This window comes from Onychomys torridus, chromosome 14 (assembly GCF_903995425.1).
Source record: "Onychomys torridus chromosome 14, mOncTor1.1, whole genome shotgun sequence".
Lineage (NCBI taxonomy): Eukaryota > Metazoa > Chordata > Mammalia > Rodentia > Cricetidae > Onychomys > Onychomys torridus.
Genome location: NC_050456.1, coordinates 52,367,289 through 52,389,994, shown reverse-complemented (window position 1 = coordinate 52,389,994; position 22,706 = coordinate 52,367,289). Strand labels below are relative to the sequence as shown.

The following is a 22,706-nucleotide window of genomic DNA, read 5'->3' as shown; positions in this document are numbered from 1 at the left end:
AGTGAAATATATACTCTCAAGTTCACTCTGTAATACAAAGAATCAGTCAGTGCTAATGAAATACTGCCAAATTGTTCACCAGTAACAAATGCTGCTAGAGCAGGACAGAAATTTAAACATGAGGAAGTATGATGAAGGCTTTCTGGAGATAACACCTAGGCTGAGATTTCCAACTGAGTTTTGGCTAATGAAGTTAGAAAAGAACGGGAACTTTTAATGAAGCAGCCATTAGACTTAGAGCCAACCTCAAATCTGAAGGGAGTTGTGTTTTCCTCCCTTTATTGCTCTGGAGAATATGCATATATTTGTTCAGTATGTCATTCTCAGAAATTCAAATACTGAGTTACAGACACAGTCTTTTTTCCTCAAATTTTAAATAAAATTTAAAACAACAACTGAATCTAAGTTCCCTGTGGGGGAAAATGTTCTCTTTCTTTCTTTTTTATTTATTTATTCTAGTTTAGTTTTTCAAGACAGAGTTTCTCTGTGTAGCTTTGGAGCCTGTCCTGGAACTCACTCTGTAGACCAGGCTGGCCTCAGACTCACAGAGATCCACCTGCCTCTGCTTCCTGAGTGCTGGGATCAGAGGCGTGCGCCACCTCCTCCCTGCTCTTCTTTATTTCTTACAAAGCACACTGCCTCATGATTACCTGGCTCGTGTGTCATTATTCCTCTGGGGACTGAGTTATCTGTGGGTGGAAGTGCTGCTTCTGGGAACGGCACAGCTGTGCCACATCTGCTTCCCTGGCTCCATGACATTTCCTTACTTTGACTTCCTTGAGAACATCTGCTTACCCTTCTTATTAGCTGTCATGTGCTCCCAAATTATCTTGTCTCTGAATATCAATTCTGTTTATGGTAGTGTGTGTTCTTACCTCATTAGTGATCCTGGGAATCATGGAATTGTAGGTGTAGACAGAACCTAAGATGTGAGTCAGTCTAAAATATTGGACAGGGTATAAATATGGGGGTGCTGAATAATGAATAATTGCTCTTTCCAAAGACTCAGTTAATGACTGCATTCTAGAAAAACCTTCAGAGCATAGCTCACCATATTGTCTTTGAAAACTCAAGTTTTATTGGAACAAGACCATGCCCATTTGTTCACATGTTGTCTTTGGCTGCTTTTATGCTACGATGACAGTTGAGTAATTGCCATGCAGATTATATGGATGACAGTTCCCAAAGTATTTGCTAGTTGGCCCTTCACAGAGAAAGTGCCAGTCCCTGATTTAAACCGTTTAAAAACTCATTCCTATAAATGTATCTCATTTCTTCCAGCTTAGCATCAGTATGTAAAATGCAAGGCTCCTCTAATCTAGGAAGACAATTGCCAGCCTGTTGTGTTCATTGGTTTTCAACTTATTTTATTTATTTTTTGTTTATTTATTTATTTATTTGGAGCTGAGGATCAAACCCAGGGCCTTGCGCTTTATTTATTTATTTTTTAAAGATGTATTTATCAAGTATACATTATTCTACACACCAGAAGAGGGCACCAAGTCTCATAGATGGTTGTGAGCCACCATGTGGTTGCTGGGAATTGAACTCAGGTCCTCTAGAAGAGCAGCCAGTGCTCTTAACCTTTGAGCCATCTCTCCAGCTCCCTCAATTTATTTTAAGAAGTTTTTTCTGCTTAATCACTCTAAAGGTAGAGTGTAGCTTACTTGGCACAGTGCTTGACTAACATGCATGAGGTTCAGTCCCAACACGCCATACACTGGGCATACATAGTAGCACACTCCTGTAATCCCAGGAGGTTAAGGCAGGAGAATCACAGGTTCAAGGCCAGGTACTACATAGAGAGTTCAAGGGTAGCAAGACCCTGGCTCCAAAACAGACAAACAAAAATTACAAAATGTGTGATTCTCTTAATTGTAGCAGGTTTCCCACAGTGGCTTTAGTTGTCTATAATTGACTCCCTGCCTGTTGGGTTTTTCTTCAGTGCCAGAGCCTGGTTACTAGCCATATGGGTATAGATGAACAGAGTTCCAGGCAAGCCTAGACTATACAGTAAAACTTTGTCTCAAAATCTAAAAGAGAGAGAAATTAAATTTAAAAGATTTACTCATAATAAAAGAAATGTAAAGCAGATCCTAATTTCTTAATTCCAAGGTGGATATTTAGAAAGTGATTTATTGAAGGTTATGCTTTTCGCTAGTCACAGGTTAACTTGATCCCTCTGTCCAGATTTCTCTCAATTCTGTCACTGCAATTCTGTGTTAGGTCCATCTTCTTTCTTTGAAAAATAGTACTCTTTCATGTGAAAGAGCTTGAGGACCAAACCCAGGGCCTTGCGCTTGCTAGGCAAGCGCTCTACCACTGAGCTAAATCCCCAACCCCATGAAACTCTTCTTGACATGAGCATTAGCCAGTAGGAATTCCACCTGTAACCTTGAAGCGATGACCCAGCCAGATGGGTTGTAGCAGCAATAATGAACAGTTCTCACATTTCTCATGTGTACATCATCACTACCACAGTCTTATTAGTGTCTAAAGTATGCACCTTTTGGAGGGGGCATTCTATCACAAAGTAAGTACTACATTGTGAGTTTATTCAGAATTGCCTTTTTTAGTAATAGGCTTTGTTCTTTGACAACTTCAGGTATATAATGCGTTCTGGTTACTCTTTCCCCAGCCTCCTGTACTTCCCTCCCACTGCTACCAATCCCCATTCCCTCTTCTATCCTACAGATCTCTTTCCCATAATCACAACTCTGTCTTAGTATGCATCTTCCAGAATCTATTCGATTATACGTAATACAATCCATTATTATAACATAAAACTTTTTATGAAGGCACAAATGAAAAACAAATGTTTCTATAATCATAAGTTTGAGCCAAGAGTGAATTTCAGAACATTTCTGAATATTGTAGGAATTTAACAGAGACCGATTCTAAAATGACTCATTTTCTGCACCTTCAGTTGGCTAACCTTGACCTATCTGTTGCTGCAAATGCTGATACTACAGTTTATAGAGTAGTATAGCGAGCGTGATGAGTGATAAATCTGTAAATGAACATACTTAGGACTTTCTATACCATTTAGCAGCCTTTTATGTCATTGGATAGCCACCTTCTCTATTCCCCACAGCAGATATTTAGCCAGTTCTTTGAACATAAAAAGGGAAGAACTAATGTCCTTCCCTTATCGAAGCTGAAAGCACTACTTAAGAAAATGAACAGTAGCGATAAATAATAAGTGGCAGGCTGCCATATTGCCTTTTTACTTTCCAAAAATTCCAGGTACTGTATATAATCTCCAGTCTTTTTAAACATATAAACATATATGTTACACATGAAGAAACAGAAATTCTATCTCTTGCTTAGCTTGTAAATAGTAGCACTGAATTCAGGCTTGTTTTGTGTTTCTAGAGTAGTTTGCAAATGCATGCTAGTTTTTCACAGTTTTATAGACATCCTTATGTCCTCTGCCTACCTCCTTTCCCTGTATGTAACTCCTTTTTATGGAAAAGCTTTTTTATGCATAGTTTTGCTGTGTATGACTCCAGCCTTAACCTCTTAGTGCTTCTGACTACAACACAAGCGTGCAGCGCCACATCTAACCTTATAGGAAAGCCTGTTGTTGTTTGAGATGGAGAGCTTCTCTGCAGACCAGGCTTAAAGAGTGTGTTCAATATTCATAGACTCTTCTTACCTTTTATTTATTTCTCAGCTCATTCTAATCTAACTTCCACTTCACTATTGGGTCCTCCAGAAAAGCCCATCTGATAGGTGAACATGGCTGCACATGTACTTTAGGGCACATGCATGTACATGTGAGATAGATGATTTGAGGAGTTAGCTCATGAGTTCATGCATGTGGCAAGTCTTAGGTTTGAACCTGGCAGGCTGGAAACTCAAGCAAGGTAGACTCTCTTTATCAACTGGTTGAACAGGACCTGCCCAGATTTTAAAAGCTAATCTTCTTTATCTAAAGTCAGTCACCATTTATTTGTTCATTGTTGGTTGTGTGCCTGCCTACTTGCCATGTCCTCAGAGACTAGAAGAGGGGTTGTGTCCTGGGTCTGCTGAAAGTAGTTACCGGTGCTTGTGGGCCACTTGACCTGAGGGGTGGGAACTGAATTTCAGTCCTAAAAGTAAGTGATCTTAACCACTAGCCATCTATCTCTCTAGCCCTTGTTTTTCTTTTAAGATAAAGTCTTATGTCAGGCGTGTTGTATGCCTTTCATATCAGTGCTCAGGAGCTTACTGGGAGTGATGACTCAGCAATTAGCTGTTCTTCTAGAAGTCCAGAGTTCAATTCCCAGCTCCCACATGACTGTTCACAACCATCTGTAACTGTAGTCCCATGGGATCTGATGCCCTCTTTTTCAGTGCAGATGTAGACACAATCAAAACATCAATGTACATAAATAAATATTAAAAAAAAAAAAAAACTAAGCAGCTGGGTGGTGGCACACATCTTTAATCCCAGGACTCGGGAGGCAGAGGCAGGCGGATCTCTGAGTTTGAGGCCAGTCTGGGCTACAGAGTGAGTTCCAGGAAAGGCGGAAAGCTACACAGGGAAACCTGGTCTCAAAAAACCAAAAATAAATAAATAAATAAATAAATAACAGTTTTTGAAGATTGTTCACAGAGTAATGAAGGTTTCTTGTCATTTTTAACATGAAAATTTCAGGTGACCAAGGGTCACACATGTTTTCAGAGGATAGTGGAATGGTCGGCATAATGATTCAGATATATCTGTTACTCTCTACACTAACCCTGTAGAAGTTCTTGTGGTGTAACTCCTTATGTAGTTAATACTTATCTGACTCTTAGTTTTCTCAACTGTTTTTTTAATGGGTGAGGGGTCTAGTTGTAAATTCTTTGCCCTTTGAGAATGTGTTATCTTCGATTTAGTTCTGTCTGTCCCTTCTCCCTTATAGTTCATCTTATTGTGTTGTGTTGTTTCTGAAGTAATAGCTTTGGCTTGTGTTTTCCTGAGTGTTGCTGCAGTTTGGTTGAGTTCTCTGGCTTAGGGCATCCTTCCTGAACTTGGACTTTCTCTCCCCAATCAGTGTTTTCTGTGGAAGATGAGTTTTGTTTTCCTTCTAATATTACGTATGTATGTGTCTCCCTTCCCCTCCCCTCATCTCTTAAAGACGGGGAAGAAAGCAGTGAAGGCGGTTCTGTGGGTGTCAGCCGATGGACTCAGGGTTGTGGATGAGAAGACCAAGGTAAGGGCTGGCTTGTGGGTTCAACTTCTAATCTCTGCTGATAAACTGCCATCAGCTATACTGGCTCTGTAATATCCTGCCACGTGTCTAAAGTACAGTCTGCTGAGATACTGTTTCAGTGTCCAGGAAACTCGTTTAGTAACTCACTCACTTTATGAAAAAAAAACAAAACAAAACGAAACTCTCATCATTCTGTTCTACACGACCAAGCGTTAGTTGTTTAATGCTAAGATAGGTGTTCTATTTTTGTTCTATGTTTAATTTTTTCAGATTCATGAGTATATAAGGTGATATATCTTCTACTGTAATTTTTAGATGACAGGCCACATCTTCAATTTACCCTTGTTCCTTCAGAAACACGTTTTAGAAAGTGATAAATGAATTAGCCAACGAAACTCAATTGAAGTGAAATTTTAACCATTAGAGGTGAGAATTTATTTAGGATTCAAACAATATTCTAAGCATTTTGTATTTCATAGAAAGTGACCCTAAGTGCTTATGATACGTAAGGACATTTAATCATTACTAAATTTTCTTGACCTAAAGTCAGGAAATATTTTTAACCAGAACTTAATTTGTAAGTGGATAAAGCTGGGCAGACAAAGAACAGGTTTGATGAACAATTTATCCCATTTTTCTGTTTGTTTGTTTTGTTTTTCAAGACAAGGTTTCTCTGTAGTCCTGGCTGTCCTGGAACTCTCTCTCGACCAGGCTGGCCTCAAACTCATAGAGGTCCACCTGCCTCTGCCTCCCAGTGCTAGAATTAAAGGCGTGCGCCACCACACCTAGCCATGTCTGGTAATTTTTAAGTGGCTTAATACAGCTGCATTTCAGATCTTTGACCTTTTTTAAGTTCAAGATATTAATAGCCTTAAATTTTAACACTCCCCATCCCCCAGCTGAGAACCGAACTTGGGCCTCTTGCTTGCTAAGGATTTAGCTACCACTGAGCTAAATCCCCAACCCCGTTAACACAATTTTTAAGTATCTTTTAAAACTTGTATAATTTTAAAGTATCTTTTAAAACTTGTATAATTTTAATTCATGTTTTGGATGGCATTTCTGTTTGAAAATGGGTCTTGCTGTCTTTGATCTAACAATCCCTCTGTCTCAGTCTCCCAAGAGCTGGGGTTGCAGGTTTGTGCTGCCATACTTGTGGGTATGTACTTGTTTTTCACTATTGTTGGAAGTGGATATTGCCCCTTGGTAGCTGTTTGTAGCACCTGCTTTATGAATTTCATTCTTCCCACATTGATAATAGCAACTGGTGGATAGGTTGGGTTGGGTCAGCAGAGACGAGGTCTCTCTATTTAGCTCATAGAGAGCCCATTGCCCAGTCTGGAATTCACTGTGCACCAACCCAGTTTTCCTTGACTTTGCTTCAGTTCTCTTGCACTAGCCTCCTAAGTGCTGGGATTGTAGTTGTGAGCCACTATGAATACTGTAACAGGTGAACCATTGGACCCGTTTTACCTATTGTCAGAGACTAATACAGTGTCAGAATTAGTGCTTGTGACAAGGCCATGCCATGATCTGCACAAATTAATATGATATAGAACTCTAAACTTTAATCCTTTAATTCCAGCAGCATTCAAGGGGCAGAGGCAGGCGATCTCTATGAGTTCGAGGCCAGCCTGGGCTAGAGTGAGTTCCAGGACAGGCTCCAAACCTACCCAGAGAATCCCTGCCTCAAAAAACAACAACAACAAAAAGAAGCCTGAACTTCAGGTTCCTAACCTTTCTTTGAGCAAGAAACTAACGTGGTGGTGATGCATGAATCTCTAGCATTCAGAGAAACAGACAATATCCTTCTCTCAGAGAAAGCAGAGGCCAATTCCCGAAATAATGTAGGTGTTAGGAGCAGCAGACAAGACTCGTAAAGCAGGCCTTACAGCTGCACTGGGAGATGTGAAAGATGCTGCTAGTCAGTAAACAATCTGAAAATCTCAGGAATTAGGAAGAAGCAGCAAAAATCCTAGGGCTGGAAGAGAAAATTGTACATCTAAAAAATACAGTACTTGAAGTGAAAAAAATCCACTGGATGGAGATGCAGTTACTGGTTGAAAAAAGAGAAAGTATAGAACACTATCATGTTTTTGCTACATTTGCAATAAACCAAGAGGCTGTAACATTGGTTTATGTATGTGTTCGTGCATGAGGTGTGTATGGCAGTTAGTGTGAAAGAGCTCCAAGCTAGGGCCAGCTGACACATGAGCTCTTTAGAACACGCAGATGAGGTCGGGGACCATCTGAGCAAAGGGATGCTTCCTCGTCAAACTCTATTCCAGCTACTGGATACAGCTATTGCAGAGCCCAGTTGCAACCAATGTAGGGATTCTGCTAAATGAACCTGTGATGCTTCAAGAAGAGCAGATAACTTCATAAGCCTTCTCTTGCTCTGTGCTTCCATTCTCTAGGACCTCATCGTTGACCAGACCATAGAGAAGGTCTCTTTCTGTGCCCCAGACAGGAACTTTGACAGAGCCTTTTCTTACATTTGTCGGGACGGCACTACTCGGCGCTGGATCTGCCACTGCTTCATGGCGGTCAAGGACACGGTAAGTCCAACATGACACATGCCGTCCTGAGGTTCTAGCTGAGCTGCTGGCTGCTCAGCCAAGCAATGCCACTATACGTAATGCCCAGAGTCATTAAAGGGAAGCAGAGATGCCCTGGTGAGCCCATTGGCTGGTACCCTGGTTCATTCCCCAGCACCACAAAGAAAGGAAGAAAACAAAGAATGGGGTGGAGCAGGAAAATACGTTACCATAGTTACTAAACTTTAGTTGGAGCTTTTCATCAGTAAAGGGCTTACAGATTTTTTTGTTTTAGAATAGAGTTTGGAAGCTGGAGAGATGGTTCAGTGGTTAAGAACACTGGCTGCTCTTCCAGAGGACCTGGTTTAATTCTCAGCACTCAGATGGCTCACAGCCATCTAAGAGTCAGACCCAGTGATCTGGTGTCCTCTTCTGGCTTCTGTGGGTACCAAGCATGGACTGTGGATTACAAACATACATGCAGACAAAGCACCAATAAACATAAAAATAATTAATTAAAAAAATAGACTTTGTGTCTGGACAGTGTTAAATACCTTTAATCCCAGTACTTGGGAGGCAGTGGATCTCTGAGTTCAATGCCAGCCTAGTCTGGAGAGCAAGTTTCAGGACAGCCAAGGCTACACAGAGAATAATGCATTCTAAAAACAGTGGAAAGGAATCACACCATGCAACAGGGCCCATGAGAGGTTTATTGAGGGGAGGAGGGAAGGGGGCAAAGACCAGTCCCTGGGGATACGAGCAAAGGAAGAGAAAGAGACAGGATTGGGCAAGGCCCGCCTTTTATCAGGGAAAGTAGCAAATGTGCCCAGTGGCTGCAGCTGAGGAGGTATCTGTCAGGACCCCAAGGGCAGGCCAGTACAGATGCCTAAATGCTAACAGAGAAACCCTGTCTCGAAAAACAAAAACAAAACAGAAAGCCAAGGCAAATTATAAGAAGAAAGCTGTAAGTCAGTTTCTGGTTTCAGAGGGTTGGAGTCCCCGATGGCAGAGCCCCTGAGAGCCAAAGGCAAAGACAGCATTGTAAATGGCCCAGGTCTTTTGAAACCTCAAAGCCAAGTGACACTCCGCCTCCAATATGGTCACACCTCCTAATCCTTCCCAAACAGTTCAACCTACTGAGGGCCAAGTATTCAACAAATATGTGAACCTGTGGGGGTCATTGTCATTCAACCCAGAAGACCAATTGTGACGCCACACACCTGTAATCCCAGCACTCTTGAGACAGAGGTGGGGTGTCACTTACTGTGAAGGCCAGCCTGATCCACATAGTAAGTTCTAGGCCAGCCAGGAAAAAAGGTCCAAAGCTGTACCTGAAATCCTAGCACTGAGATGCAGAGGCAGGGGAATTAAGTTGAAAGCAGACTATCTAGGGAGAAAGAGAGCTGGGAAAATAGAATGGGCATAATTTCATCTTTCCTTTAAATAACCAAAATGAGAACATGAAGCAGGCATGGGGGTGCACGCTTTTAATCCCAGCATTTGGGAGGCAGGAGGACCTCTGTGAGTTCAAGGCCAGCCTGGTCTACAGAATGAGTTCCAGGACAGCCAGAGTTACAGAGTGAGACCCTGTCTCAAAAAAACAAAAATCCTAAAATGAAAGACTAGTCTTTTATGATAATAATCTTCTTCATGTAACATTAAATGTATAATTTCTGGAGTGATTTTTCTTTTTTTTTTAAATTATTTATTTTGATAATCTGTTTTTTTTAAAGATTTATTTATTTATTATGTATACAGAAGAGGGCACCAGATCTCATTACAGATGGTTGTGAGCCACCATGTGGTTGCTGGGAATTGAACTCAGGACCTCTGGAAGAGCAGTTAGTGCCTTAACCTCTGAGCCATCTCTCCAGCCCCCTTGATAGTCTTATGTAGCTAGGCTTGCCTGAAACTTGCTATGTACCTGAGGACGATCCTCTCATCTCTGAGTTTTTGTTTGGTTGGTTGGGTTTTTTGTTTTGATTTGGGGGAGGGTTTCCAGACAAGGTTTTTCTGTGTAACGGTCCTGGTTGTCCTGGAACTCTATTGACGAGGCTGGGCTCAAACTCACAGAGATCCGCCTGCTTCTGCCTCCTGAGTGTCGGCATTAAAGGTGTGCGCCACTGGCGCCCAGCCTGAAAAGTATTAAGTTCTTAAAGACCATAAAAAGTAAGCATGTAGAGGAGATGGGAGGAGAGATCATCTCTGTCCTTATAACAGCTATGCTTGGATGCTTGTGGCTCTAAGAACCTGGGTCCGCACGCACCCCAGTTCTGCTCCCCTTTCATGATTTAACACCCGACCTTCACCGTCTTCCTAGAGTTAGAATAAGTCTGCCAGTTGTCACACGGGCAGCCAGAGGTGCACAGTTGTTCCTTACCATAGCATGTAAGGTCCAGTGGACTGACTTGTTCACAGCTGCCACACAGTACGAGTCTGAGACCACTACACCCTCTGTTACCAGAGGACTCTTCTCACTGTGAATGATAGCAGCAGTTATTCTACCAGCACCTAACTTTTTTATTCTATAGTAGGGACATGATTTAAAATACAGTAGCTTTGGTTTAAAATACAGTAGCCTTGACAAAAAGTAATCTATTGGGTTGGTAACTTGACTCTGGGTAATTGAATGTATCCTTAAAATAATGATTGGTTTATATAACTTCATTCTCTTGCCACACAGTTCCATTTCTTTTTTGTTGTTATTTGTTTGTTTGTTTGTTTCTGGAGCTGAGGCCCAAACCCAGGGCCTTGCGCTTGCTAGGCAAGCACTCTACAACTGAGCTAAATCCCAACCCCTCAGTTCCATTTCTAAGGAGGGCATAGATGAAAACATGTTTGTACTTTTGCCTGTGTGTGGTCGGGAGGTACAATGGTGAGTGAGAGAGCTAGACTCTAGGGAAGGCATGAGGGAAAGCTTAGGGCTGCCTCCTTGAGAAAAAGGAGACAAAGCAAGCGCTCCTTTACCGGAGTCCCTTTCAGTGGGGAGTTTGAAGTTTGTAACCCCCACCCCACCCCCATATGTTGGCACTGTAGTCAGCTCCTGAAATTCCTGCCTCTCCAGTGGTTTCTTAGGAATGTCTGGCAAGTGTTCCTGCTGTTTCCCTTTACAGAGCAACTGGAGGGTTGGGGGACCGCTCAGTAGTGAGAAGAGAACCTCCAAGTTCTGTCCCCAGCACCCACTGTGCAAGTATCTCACAATCTCCTGAAACTTCAGCTCTAGGGGAATCCAACACCTCTGGTCTCTGAGGGTACAAATTGTATTCACATGCGTGTGCACGCACACATGCACGCGCGCACACAATTAAAAATTAAAGGGAAATTGGAGGCTTGAGTCCAAAGACAATTCATTTTGCATGTTAATTTTAAACTGGAATTTGCGGCAGCTTTATGTGTATGTCGATGTTGGTGCTGGGACTCTCATAGAGCTTTCAAAACCTGCTCTCTGCAGGGGGAAAGACTGAGCCATGCCGTGGGCTGTGCTTTTGCAGCCTGTCTAGAGCGGAAACAGAAACGGGAGAAGGAGTGTGGAGTCACTGCTACTTTTGATGCCAGTAGAACCACCTTTACAAGAGAAGGGTCCTTCCGAGTCACAACTGCCACTGAACAAGCAGAAAGAGAAGAGATCTTGAAACAGTTGCAAGATGCCAAGAAAGGTACAGTGTGTTCTGCTGTGGTGTGCTTATTTAATGCAGATTTTCCCAACAGGTTTATACTTGAAACTATGAGAGACAAGTTTCCTACAGACAAAAAGAACCCTTGGGATTGCAAATCTAGCCCATGGGTAGAGTATTCCTAGTATGGGTTCTATTTTTATCAGTCCTTATCCCCCACCTACACCATACACTCAGAGAGAGATCTCTTAGCAATGTAAGAAGGTGCTTTCTTTCAAGTCACTTAAAAACCATATTCTTTCCATTATAGTAAGCTCCTCTGGGGAAGGTGAAGAGCAGTTGAAGAAGCTGCAGAGAAATACCCCTTGCTCCCTGCCTCCTGGAACAGATTTAATTCTGATGTGTTTGTTTCTGTGAGACACAAATACCATCAAAGACCTACCGTCTTGGAGGACGAAGTACAAGGGTTTAAAGACTGGCTGTGATCCTGGCGGAGGGTTAATGATGATACTGTGCCCATTCTGGGCGCTTAAGTGTTGATGTTTTTACTTTTGTATGAATGCTCGTGTGTGAGAGAGTATGCAGAAGCCCAGAGCTAACATCAAGTCTTCTTCAGTAGTGCTACTTTTTGTTTGTTTTAAGATTTATTTATTATGTAGAGAGTGTTTTGCCTGCATGCATGCCTGTGGACCAGAAGAGGACACTGTGAACCACCATGAGGTTGCTGGGAGTTGAACTCAGGACCTCTGGGAGAGCAGCCAGTGGTGTTCTTAACCTCTGGGCCATCTCTCTAGTCCCTTCCACTTTACTCATTAAAACAAGGTCTCGGTTCAACCGCGTCTCCTCAAGTGCTGGAATCTCACATGGACCGCCATGCCCAGGCAGCATTTACGTGGACCCAGTCATCAGAGTTGCACAGAAAGCTCTGCACTTGCTGAGCTGCCTCCTTAGCCTCTCACCACAGGTTGTACTTCCAGTACAGACATGAAGCCCCCCCATAGACCTCATGCTGGCGCACTAATGGGCACACGCTTGCTGCTTGCAGGATCCACTGCTGAGTAGCACTGTGCATGGAGTTCTCTCCAGCAGCCGACGTAGCATCTTGTGCTGGGAAGGCTGGCCAGCACAGTTCTGACTTGATCTCTGTGTCCTGTGCCAGAACACGTGCTCTGGCACAGGATTTTACCATCCAGATGACCCACCGTTCTTTTTTTTTTTTTAACATTTGTACATGCATATGTAAGTGCAAGTACCTGTGAAGATCAGAAGAGTGTCTGCATCCCCTGTGAGCTGCCATGTGGGTGCTGGGAATTGAACCTGTGCCCTCTGGAAGAGCAGCAAATACTCTTTAACTACTGTATCATCTCTCTGGTCCTCAAACCATTATTCTTTCAAAGACCTTGCACAAGAACTCCATTGGAGCCGGGTTATTTTATGTCTGTTAGTCTTTTTTAACCTCTTTTTAAGATTATTTACTTATTTTATGAGTGTAGGTATTTTGTCTGCTTGTATGTTTACACACCAGAAGAGGGCATCTGATCCCACGGGAATAAAGTTATTGATGATTGTGAGCCATCATGTGGTTGCTGGAAATTGAACCTGGGCCCTCTGGAAGAGCAGCCAGTGCTCTTAACCCCTGATCCTGTCTCCAGCCCTGTCTGTTCAGTCTTAATGGAAGATAAGACAAGCAGGTGTTGCTAGACCTCCATCTGTCAGAGTGTAAGAGTCTGAACCATTCCCAGCCTGTCCTCTATAAGATATGGGGAGTGGGGGAGTTAAAGAGCAAGAGGCCTCTGTGAACTCGGAAGACTTGGAGGTCGCTGCTGAGGTCTAAGGTCTTTTTCTTTGGTTTTCTTAAGCAGAAACAGATACGGCAGTTGTTGGTCCATCAGTAGCCCCTGGCAACACTGCTCCATCCCCATCCTCTCCCACCTCTCCCACTTCGGATACCACTGCCTCTCTGGAGATGAACAATCCTCATGCCATCCCACGCCGGCATGCACCAATTGAACAGCTTGCTCGCCAAGGCTCCTTCCGGGGATTTCCTGCTCTTAGCCAGAAGATGTCACCCTTTAAACGCCAACTATCCCTACGCATCAATGAGTTGCCTTCCACTATGCAGAGGAAGACTGATTTCCCAATAAAAAATGCAGGTAATATGCTCTACCTCTGGAGTGCCATCACCTTCAGTGACAACACAAAGTTTCACTTAGTGAAAACACTAAGTCAGTCCTGTCTCTCTGAAGCTGTTAGTTATATTGTGTATCAGTTCACATGAGAGCAAGCTTAGGGCCCAGGAATAGTTAACTTCTCTTCCACGAGTAATTGACAGAGCCATGTTGGAATTCGAGCTTGAGCCACAGGTCTGGTTTGTGCTGGTGTAGATGTACTCTCTCTCTCAGCCAGCCTGTTTCCAAATATCAGGTGCTCCAAATTCCCATTCTTACTGTGCTACATAGGACCCGGGAAAACTAAAGAGGCTTTAGAAACATTTACAGGTTAATAGTACCACTGTCAAAGGAACAGAAGAAATGAGTAAGTGTCCCTTGGCTTGTGGGAGGTTGGCTTCACGGGGAAGCAGCTCTAAATGGCTCTCTTCTACAAATCTCAGGTGGTCCACTTTGAGCAGAAGCAGGAGGCTGCTCACATTCATCCATCACTGTGTGTCCTCTGCTGAGCAGAGGCAGCCTGTGAGATCTACCCTTACCATATAGTCTAGAGCCAAAATGTTGGATCTGGGTGGTGCTTTTCCAGCCCAATTATTTCTTTCTGGATACTTCTTTCTGATACGTGTCACGCCATCTCCATAATGAACGTGAGGAGCTTTGGCTCAATAGGCACTCCTGACAGTGTGTGAAAGTATAGAGAGGTAAAACCAGGCGGTGGTGCACACCTTTAATCCCAGCACTCGGGAGGCAGAGCCAGGCGGATCTTTGTGAGTTTGAGGCCAGCCTGGGCTACAGAGTGAGTTCCAGGAAAGGCTCCAAAACTACACAGAGAAACCCTGTCTCAAAAAAACCAAAAAAAGTACAGGGAGGTAAGATCTGTGGCCAAATAAAACTAGGCTTAAGAACAGTTGGAGGTAGTTGGTGCTAGGCAATCTTCTCAGCCTCCAGCACCTTCAGAACAAACTCCAGATGCTTCACGTGCTGCATTGCACTCTCTGGGGCAGATGAGGCATACAAGTCTTTCTCTTTTCACAGATGAACAAAAGGTTCAGTACACATCATTTATTTGCTCAGTGATAAGGAAGTGTCCTCAGAGTCTTGTTGTCCCCACACACAGGATCTCACACTTGCTTGGACCCACACTCTGGGTGAAAGCAATCTTCTTCCTGCTTGGCTTTCCAGAATTAGTATTCAGGAGAGCCTTTAGTGCCCTGCATTTCATTTTACTTCTCTTTGATCCCGTAGTTCATGTACTAGAACTTTAAGAAAAGGAGAGTGTTGACATGTCCTGGGTGATTCAGGGGAGCTTTGCATCCAGCCTTAACTTGTTGGTTTTGGTTTTGGTTTTCTGTTGGTTTTTTTGTTTTTTGTTTTTTTTTGGTAAAATTGCTTGACAGCTCTAGAACTTGATTGGGTCATGGCTTCTAGGAACTGGTTGAAAGGCAAATAGATTGCAGAGATCTTCCAAACAAACAAGCAAAAAAAACGAAACAACAGCAAAAACACCCTAAATTCCCAAGGAGAAATAAAGAAATGTAGAGATTTGCAGAAAAAGGCACTCTGTCTTGGTGCATGAGACACTGGTGCTTTCTGCTTCCCCATCTGAAAACCGAAGTGTTCATCAGTTAATTTTCTGAAGCCCATTGTCTAGCCTGAGTGTTGAGACGTGTCCTTCTGCAGGGGAGAGAGACAAAGTGAAAAGGGCTGCTTACACCATTCTGCCATGTCTCAGGGCTCTTCGTTTTCTAGAACTATTTTCTTTGCCTTGCAGTGCCAGAGGTAGAGGGAGAGGCAGAGAGCATCAGCTCCCTGTGTTCACAGATCACCAGTGCCTTCAGCACACCCTCTGAGGACCCCTTTTCCTCGGCCCCAATGACCAAACCAGTGACACTGGTAGCACCGCAGTCTCCTGTCTCACAAGGTTGGTAACCTCGACCTCATTTGTTCTCTTTCAAACTAATCCTGTTAGCGTGCTGCTTGTGAGCGGAAGTTGGCATCCTGAGCTTGCCCTTATCCTCATCTTCCTGCTGCCCAGCCCACCCTGGGGCTTTGTTCCCCTGCCTGTCTCCTGAATTGTCTCCTCATTACTTAGCACACAGACATCTGTCTTTCATCTCCTAGTAAGAGCTTCTATAACCACAGTCCACACTTTATTTGCCTCTTGACTTAAGGGTCAGAGCAGCCAGCCAGCTTTACAAAACCAGCAGCTCTCAGGGTTGGTTTGGGTTCTGTGCCTTATAGCATAGTGATTCCCCACCAGGGACAATTGTGCCCTCTCAGGAAAAATTTGGCATTCATTGTATGGAGACATTTTGGAAGGGAATGTTAATTACAGCATCAGAAATCCTGCCAAAGATTCTTCAAAGTGCAGGACAGCACCCACAGCAAAGAGTTACCCATTCCAAAATGTCAGTGGTGTTAAAGTTGAGGAGACCTGGACCTGCCTCCTCTCTACTGAGAGGCTTGTAACGTAGAAACTTTTTTCTGGCTCACTGGTTCATTTTAGGTCTGTAACGGTATCTGAAATTGGCCTTTGTGACAACAGAGTTCGTTATACTGCAAGGTTAGAGCCCCCTGATGCTAAATGAAGTTCTCACCATAGGTCAACAAAGAATTTATGTAAACTTAAATCAGTGACTTCCGAAGTAAAGCTCCAGTGATTGCCTATTCCCATTTCTTTTGAGATTGCAGAGAAAGGGCTGCCCTGCAGGACAATGCCATTCCCCTGGAAGAAGCTGCCATACGCCTTTGTTCTAGGTCTAGGTCTTGATCTCTCTCTCTTTTGAAGCAAAATGCCTGTCATCATGTGTGCTTTATATCATAGATTTTCTTTCCATCTGACAGACATTCATAGTACTAGAAAAAATAAGCTTGGTCTATTGAGCACTCAACAGTGCCTGCCACAGTGGAAAATCCTCACTTGTTATCATTTAAGCCTCAAATAGCTCTTTGAGGTAGGCATTACAAATAACAAAAATGGCTGGGTGGTGGCGCATGCCTTTAATCCCAGCACTCAGGAGGCAGAGGCAGGCGGATCTCTGTGACCACTGGCCTACAAAGCAAGTTCCAGGACAGCCAGGACTACATGAAGAAACCCTGTCTCAAAAAAAGAAAGAAAAGGAAAATGAGGCTCAAAGAGACTAAGTAAGTTGCCAAAACTGTACAGCTTAGGTTTAAACTCAGATCTTCCCAGAACCAATTACATCCCACTGGCCCTGACTGCTTACAGAGTACTAGGTCTAAAGCCTGAACAGAAAGAACATAATCCTTTGTCTTTAAAGGGCTTCCAGTCTATGGCTAAGGTGGGTTTTTTTGTTTGTTTGTTCAGCCCCAGGTAAACAATACTATCACCCTAAGTGTGGTTTTCCAGTCCTAAAGAAGCAGAGTTTGTCCTAGGGCAGGGGAAGGCACTTGTCTGCTCCATGCTGCGTATGAAGGAGAACTGGAACACAGACTAGAAACAGATGAAGGAGTAAAAGAAACAAGGGTTAGGAGCTTTGAGTAAAAGGAAATGAGGGAAGAAAAGTCAGCATTTGGGATATTATAAATATTACATGGGGCGGTGGTGGCGCACGCCTTTAATCCCAGCACTCGGGAGGCAGAGCCAGGCGGATCTCTGAGTTCAAGGCCAGCCTGGTCTACAGAGCAAGATCCAGGACAAACACCAAAACTACACAGAGAAATCCTGTCTCGGGGAAAAAAAAGAAAAAGAAAGAAATATTAAGCAAAGACTTAAAGATAAAAACTTAATTTTGTAGTAAATGACAAATGTATTAAAATAAATGAAAACATACCATTTGATCTGTCATCTGTTGTATAGACATACTATAGTACACCTCTTATTCATGGTTTCAGTTGCCTGTGGTTAACTACTATCTCAAAATATTAAATAGAAAATTCCAGGAATAAAGAATTCATAAGCTTTAAGTAAATTTATTACATTATGTTCTTACAATTACAATCTCAGTGTGTCTAGCTTACAAATTAAATTTATCCCAGGTACAAAGGTATAGATAAAGATTATTATATAGGGTTTTAGGCATCTGTTTATTTCCCAATTCCAGAGTTATGGGACTTTGAAGAGAATTAAATTTGGTGATGTATATAAAATATTGTTGGCCTGATTTGACCTTTTGGAAAAGTATAGAAGAATGAAATGTGCTTTATCTACTTAATTAATCCAAAGCCTAGTTACATGAATAGTCTTGTTCAACTCAATTTGAAATTGTATTAGTCTTCATTTCTTCTCTCATATAGATATTTTCATAGAACAGCCATTTGATACACTCTCTTCTCTGTCAAAGGTGTGTGTATCGCTGTAGGATAGCATGATCATCCCAGCATCAGCTGCTCTGCCTTGTCTGTCCCACCAGTGTTGTACATTGCCTGACTGACCCACCTCCGTGGGTAGCTTGGACACCCTGCATGCATTAACTCCATCAATGTTGTCTGCTCCCATTGTAGCTAATGGCACTGACTCAGCCTTCCCTGTGCTTACTGCTGAGCCAGCCAGTACTGCTCTAGCACCCGTAGCAATGCCTGTGCGTGAAACCAACCCTTGGGCCCATGCCCGTGATGCTGCTAACAAGGAAATTGCAGCTGTACATCCGGGTAAGGTGGCCACAGATGTGAAGTGGATTCTGGGAGCAGGTTCTAAAATCGGCCAGTTACCTGAGTGAGGACTCTAAAAATACATTCCTTCCCATACAGAAGAGGCTGTGAAAACAGGCTCTAAAGCTGGGAACAAAAGGACTAGATGGGAGGTTCTCAGGACTGTAGAACCTGGCTACTGTAGGGTTCGCGTGCGCACGCGGTCACACACACACATTTACTAGCTTTTCTGGGGTATTTTGAGGCAGGGTCTCACTATATAACTGGCTAGAACTCACTCTGTAGAACAGGCTGGCCTCGAACTCGGAGACCTGCCTGCCTCTGCCTCCTGAGTGCTGGGATTAAAGGTGTGTGCACTACCAGTCCTGGCTTTATGTGTTTTTTCTTTTTAATTATTTCTGTTTCTGGGGTTTTGAGACAAGAGTCTTGCTATGTAACCCTAAACTCTTGGTCCACTGCCTCAAACTCATTGTTCTGGGAACGCGGGTGTGCACCAGTGTGCCCAGCTCTTTGACCCAGCAGAGTATCATAAGCCAATTTCTCTACTGTGGATGCACCATGGCAACATGATAGGTTTTTGACACCAGTCACCTGCCTTGGTTCAGGGCGTTTGAGCCATAGCTGAACAGCCTCAGTATGCCTTAAGATAATAGCATATTCTGACAGGCTCTGCTTGTCCCACCAAAACAGAGCCCCTTGGCTGGTGACACCTCAGTGCCTCTACCAGAACCACATGCCCCATCATGTGGGCACGGTGCACATTGTAGGATCATTCCCATCATCGAGGTTACCAAGTGAGAACGGTCTCTAACTCTCTTCCTCCCTCTCTTTCTCCATCTTGTGGTTCTAGGGACTGAGTGGGGTCAGTCTTCTGATGCTGCCTCTCCAGGTCTCTTCCAGGCTGGTCATAGACGAACTCCCTCTGAGGCTGACCGTTGGTTAGAAGAAGTATCAAAGAGCGTCCGGGTCCAGCAGCCCCAGCCCTCAGCTGCCGCTCTGCAGCCAGCTCTTCAGCCTCCTGCACCTTCAGCCACTGCCCCACCAGCAGCACCTTTCCAAGGAAATGCATTCCTCGCCTCTCAGCCTGTGCCCGTGGGTGTGGTCCCGCCCCTGCAGCCAGCCTTTGTCCCTGCCCAGCCCTACCCTGTGGCCAATGGGATGCCCTATGCAGCCTCTAACGTGCCTGTAGTGGGCATCACCCCGTCCCAGATGGTAGCTAACGTGTTTGGCACTGCGGGCCATCCTCAGGCTGCTCATCCCCAGCAGTCCCCCAGCCTGGCCAAGCAGCAGACATTCCCTCAGTATGAGACGAGCAGGTCTACCCCCAGTCCCTTCTTCAAGCCTCCTGCTCAGCACCTCAATGGTTCTGCAGCTTTCAACGGCGTAGACGATGGCAGGCTGGCCTCAGGAAGCAGGCACGCAGAGGTCCCTGCAGGCGCCTGCCCTGTGGATCCTTTCGAAGCCCAGTGGGCCGCACTAGAAAGCAAGTCCAAGCAGCGCACTAACCCCTCCCCCACCAACCCTTTCTCCAGCGACTTGCAGAAGACGTTTGAAATAGAACTTTAGACAATCTCTGTGACGTGTCTTTTCTGTACTTAGGCAAGGACAGGGGGCAGAGGAGCGAAGGGGACTGTGCCTTCCTGATGAGTACACTTCACTAATCCCAAAGTCCCAAGGAGCAAGTCCAAGCACAGAGTCCAGTGAGGGCGGTGTCCACAGCGTGAGGGAAGCACTCGGGAGTGTACCACCCTCAGCTAAACTGGAGAAATCAAGGAAATGTTGCCTTGCGGCCTCTCCCATACCCTTACAAGTCTCTGGCAATAGAGAGGCAGAAGTATCTGAAGAAGAATCTGTATTCAAAGCACATATACTGGAATATAAAATGTAACAGTAAGCAAAACAATCTCTCCCTTTATTTTTCAAGCCAGTCACTCATTCTTCCCAGGACTGGTCTGTCTTAGCTCTATAGAGAACAGTGTGGCTTATGCAGGCTGGGAAGCAAGGCAGGCCATGGCCTGCTGGGTTCACAGAGAGCACATCAGCAGCTGCCCAGCAGAGCTGTGGACTGGGGATAAAGCTGAGCTTCCATTTTGAGTAACAGGATAAATATTATAAATATATATATATATATCAAAAAAGCCAAATCTTTATTTTTATGCACCTAGAATATTTTAAATAGTTCTCAATATTAAAAAGTTGTATGAGTTGTAAGTAATCTTGCCAAAAGTGAGCGGGTTAGTTGTAAGAAATTGTACATAAGATTGATTTATCATTGATGCCTATTGAAGTAAAGAGGGAGGGTTGGGAAATGTAGGCAGGAGCCCTGGCTTGTCTGTGATCATTTATCGTAACTAGTGCATAGCAACAACAATCATCCTGATGACCAGTACAGTCACTAGGTTGTAGTTTTAAATAAATTGAAAGCAGTGTTGTCCTGTTTTAAACCTATGGTGAAATTCTAATGTCATTATTTTAATGGAATCAATCTACACTCTAGAGAATGTGTATTATCGTTTATGTACCATTGCAATTGCCTCCTGTTAATCCTTTGTCTTCAAGGTGACAGTGACATCATCCTATCCAGAAGGGAACGCAGGCTGTTGTAGGTGTGTAGTGGGGTCTGAATGGGTTACCCTTGACGTTTTGTTCCCATAAGCTTGTAGGACGAGGATTCTGGATTTATCTGCTCTGTATGTCAGTTCCCTTCCTCCCGTCAAGAACAGAACATCCCATGCCAGTTGCAGCTACTTGACCTCGGGTAACACCCTGAGACCCCATCTCATTTGTACTTTTGAACGTTGGCCTTACAATCAAATGGAAGTTCTATATACATATATATATATATATTTGTACTGATGAGAATTTATAATCTGCTTTAACAAAAATAAATGTTCGTGGTAGAAGCTTTTGCCCATGGGGGGCTGTTCTTATTTGCAAATGAGTTTACAGTTCTGTTTTTTTATTTCTCTCTCTACTGCCCATTTCTAGTTTGGGACTAGTATAGCCTTAAAACGTCATGGGTGCACCTGTGACTCTGATGCCCAAAGTCTGATCTGCAGCACCAGCTGGGATGACACCCAAAAGCCGGAGACTCTTAGCCCCAGGGGTGGAGTGGTGCTGTATGCATAGAGACAGGGTCTCACTGTGGCCCTGGCTGGCTTCGAACTCACAGATCCACCTGCCTTTGCCTCTCAAGTGCTGGTGTTAAAGGGTGCACCACCACCGCCTGACAGAGCGCTGCTTCTCAGCCTTAGCTGTCTACTGGAATCCCTGAGGTGAAGCTCAGAAATGTGTGCTCAGCAGGCGTTAAGATCCCCCAGCGTGCCAGGAGGCAGAGCCAGGCGCATCTCTGTGAGTTTGAGGCCATCCTGGTCTACAGAGCGAGTTCCAGGACATGGAGAAACTCTGTCTCTCAAAAAACAAAAAAAAAAAGAAAAAAAAAGATCCCCCAGCACTCCCACCCACCCACCCCCCCACACACACACAACCACCTATAATACCCAGCCTATTCTATTCACCAGGCCAATGAATCAGGATTTCAGTGGGGAGAACACCAAGTTGTACTTTAGATTTTGAGGAGATTGTTTTTGGTTTTGTTTTTGGTTTGTTATGCTCTGTATAGCACCCCTGGACTAGCGTAGTTTACCACTCACTTCTCAACCCCCTACTTGTACCTGCCGACAGCTGACACCCGGGTGTTCCTCAGCTCCGCCTCTCTCTTTGTTGAGCTAGATGGCCTGAGACATCACTTATACATGAAGCTTTGGCCCCATGGTTACCTTTGGCACTAGATAGTCTTCTAGGAGAATCCTAGAATGAAAGTGGGAAAGCCTTGGAAGCTCATTCTTGCAGGCCTCTTCCTTGAGCATTATTATTAAGAAATCGGAGGTTCTAAAAGATGAAGGATCCCTTCCTACATCTCAGACTACTAAAACCACTTCCCCAGTTGTGACTTTGCACCCCCTCATCCTGCTAATACTGGATTTTGTGGGTTTGGGGTTGTTTACTTTGAGACAGGATTTCACTCTATGGCCCATGCTGGCTTACACTTGGGACATTCCTGCTTCAGCCTCTCAAGCATTGGGGTCATAGGCATGCACACACCACCATTCCCAGTTTTGTGTGTGTGTATGTACACACACGTGCACACGCACCAACCTAGCAGTCAGAGAACTTGCCCGAGTCAGTTCTGCCTTCCACCAGTAGGTTCCAGGGAACAAACTCCAGTCATCAGGCTTGGCAGTTAAGTACCTTACCACTGAGCCATCTCGCCTGCCCCCAGCTGCTGTTATCAGCATAGTTCTGATTTTTCTCTAGCAACAAATATTCTGATCCACAGATTCCCACTGAAGGAACCATGGCTCCTCTTGGCTGCTCAGAGCAGGCCAGTGAACTGTGTACAGGAGGGGGAAGCACGTGAACCTTCCTAGCCCGCTTTGCGGGGCAACCCTGGAGAGCTTCAAGGCCAATGTCTGCAGTGCAGTTCTTTCCCAGTTCCTTCACACCCAGATTACAGCGCTATCTGGTTTCTCCATCCCACAACCCTACACTGAGGCCTTATGGTTGTGTTCTGCCCAGCTGAGGACTCTCCCA

The 22,706-nt window shown here is 44.2% G+C and overlaps 1 protein-coding gene across 7 annotated transcripts in view; it reads left to right on the top strand.

Moving 5' to 3' along the window:
• Numb (NUMB endocytic adaptor protein) overlaps positions 1–21,016 on the top strand; it is a 104,844-nt gene extending 83,828 nt beyond the window's left edge. For 4 of the 7 annotated variants that reach the window (XM_036205857.1, XM_036205859.1, XM_036205855.1 and 1 more), the window contains 6 exons: positions 5,109–5,183; positions 7,601–7,741; positions 11,172–11,376; positions 13,194–13,487; positions 15,274–15,423; positions 18,964–21,016. In XM_036205857.1, the coding sequence (XP_036061750.1) occupies positions 5,109–5,183; positions 7,601–7,741; positions 11,172–11,376; positions 13,194–13,487; positions 15,274–15,423; positions 18,964–19,679 (1,581 nt within the window). In that variant the 3' untranslated portion in view covers positions 19,680–21,016. Of the gene's footprint in view, positions 1–5,108; positions 5,184–7,600; positions 7,742–11,171; positions 11,377–13,193; positions 13,488–15,273; positions 15,424–17,966; positions 18,114–18,963 lie in introns of all 7 variants that reach the window. The other 3 variants (XM_036205860.1, XM_036205858.1, XM_036205861.1) reach the window with 2 other exon arrangements.
• Positions 21,017–22,706: the final 1,690 nt, after the last annotated feature.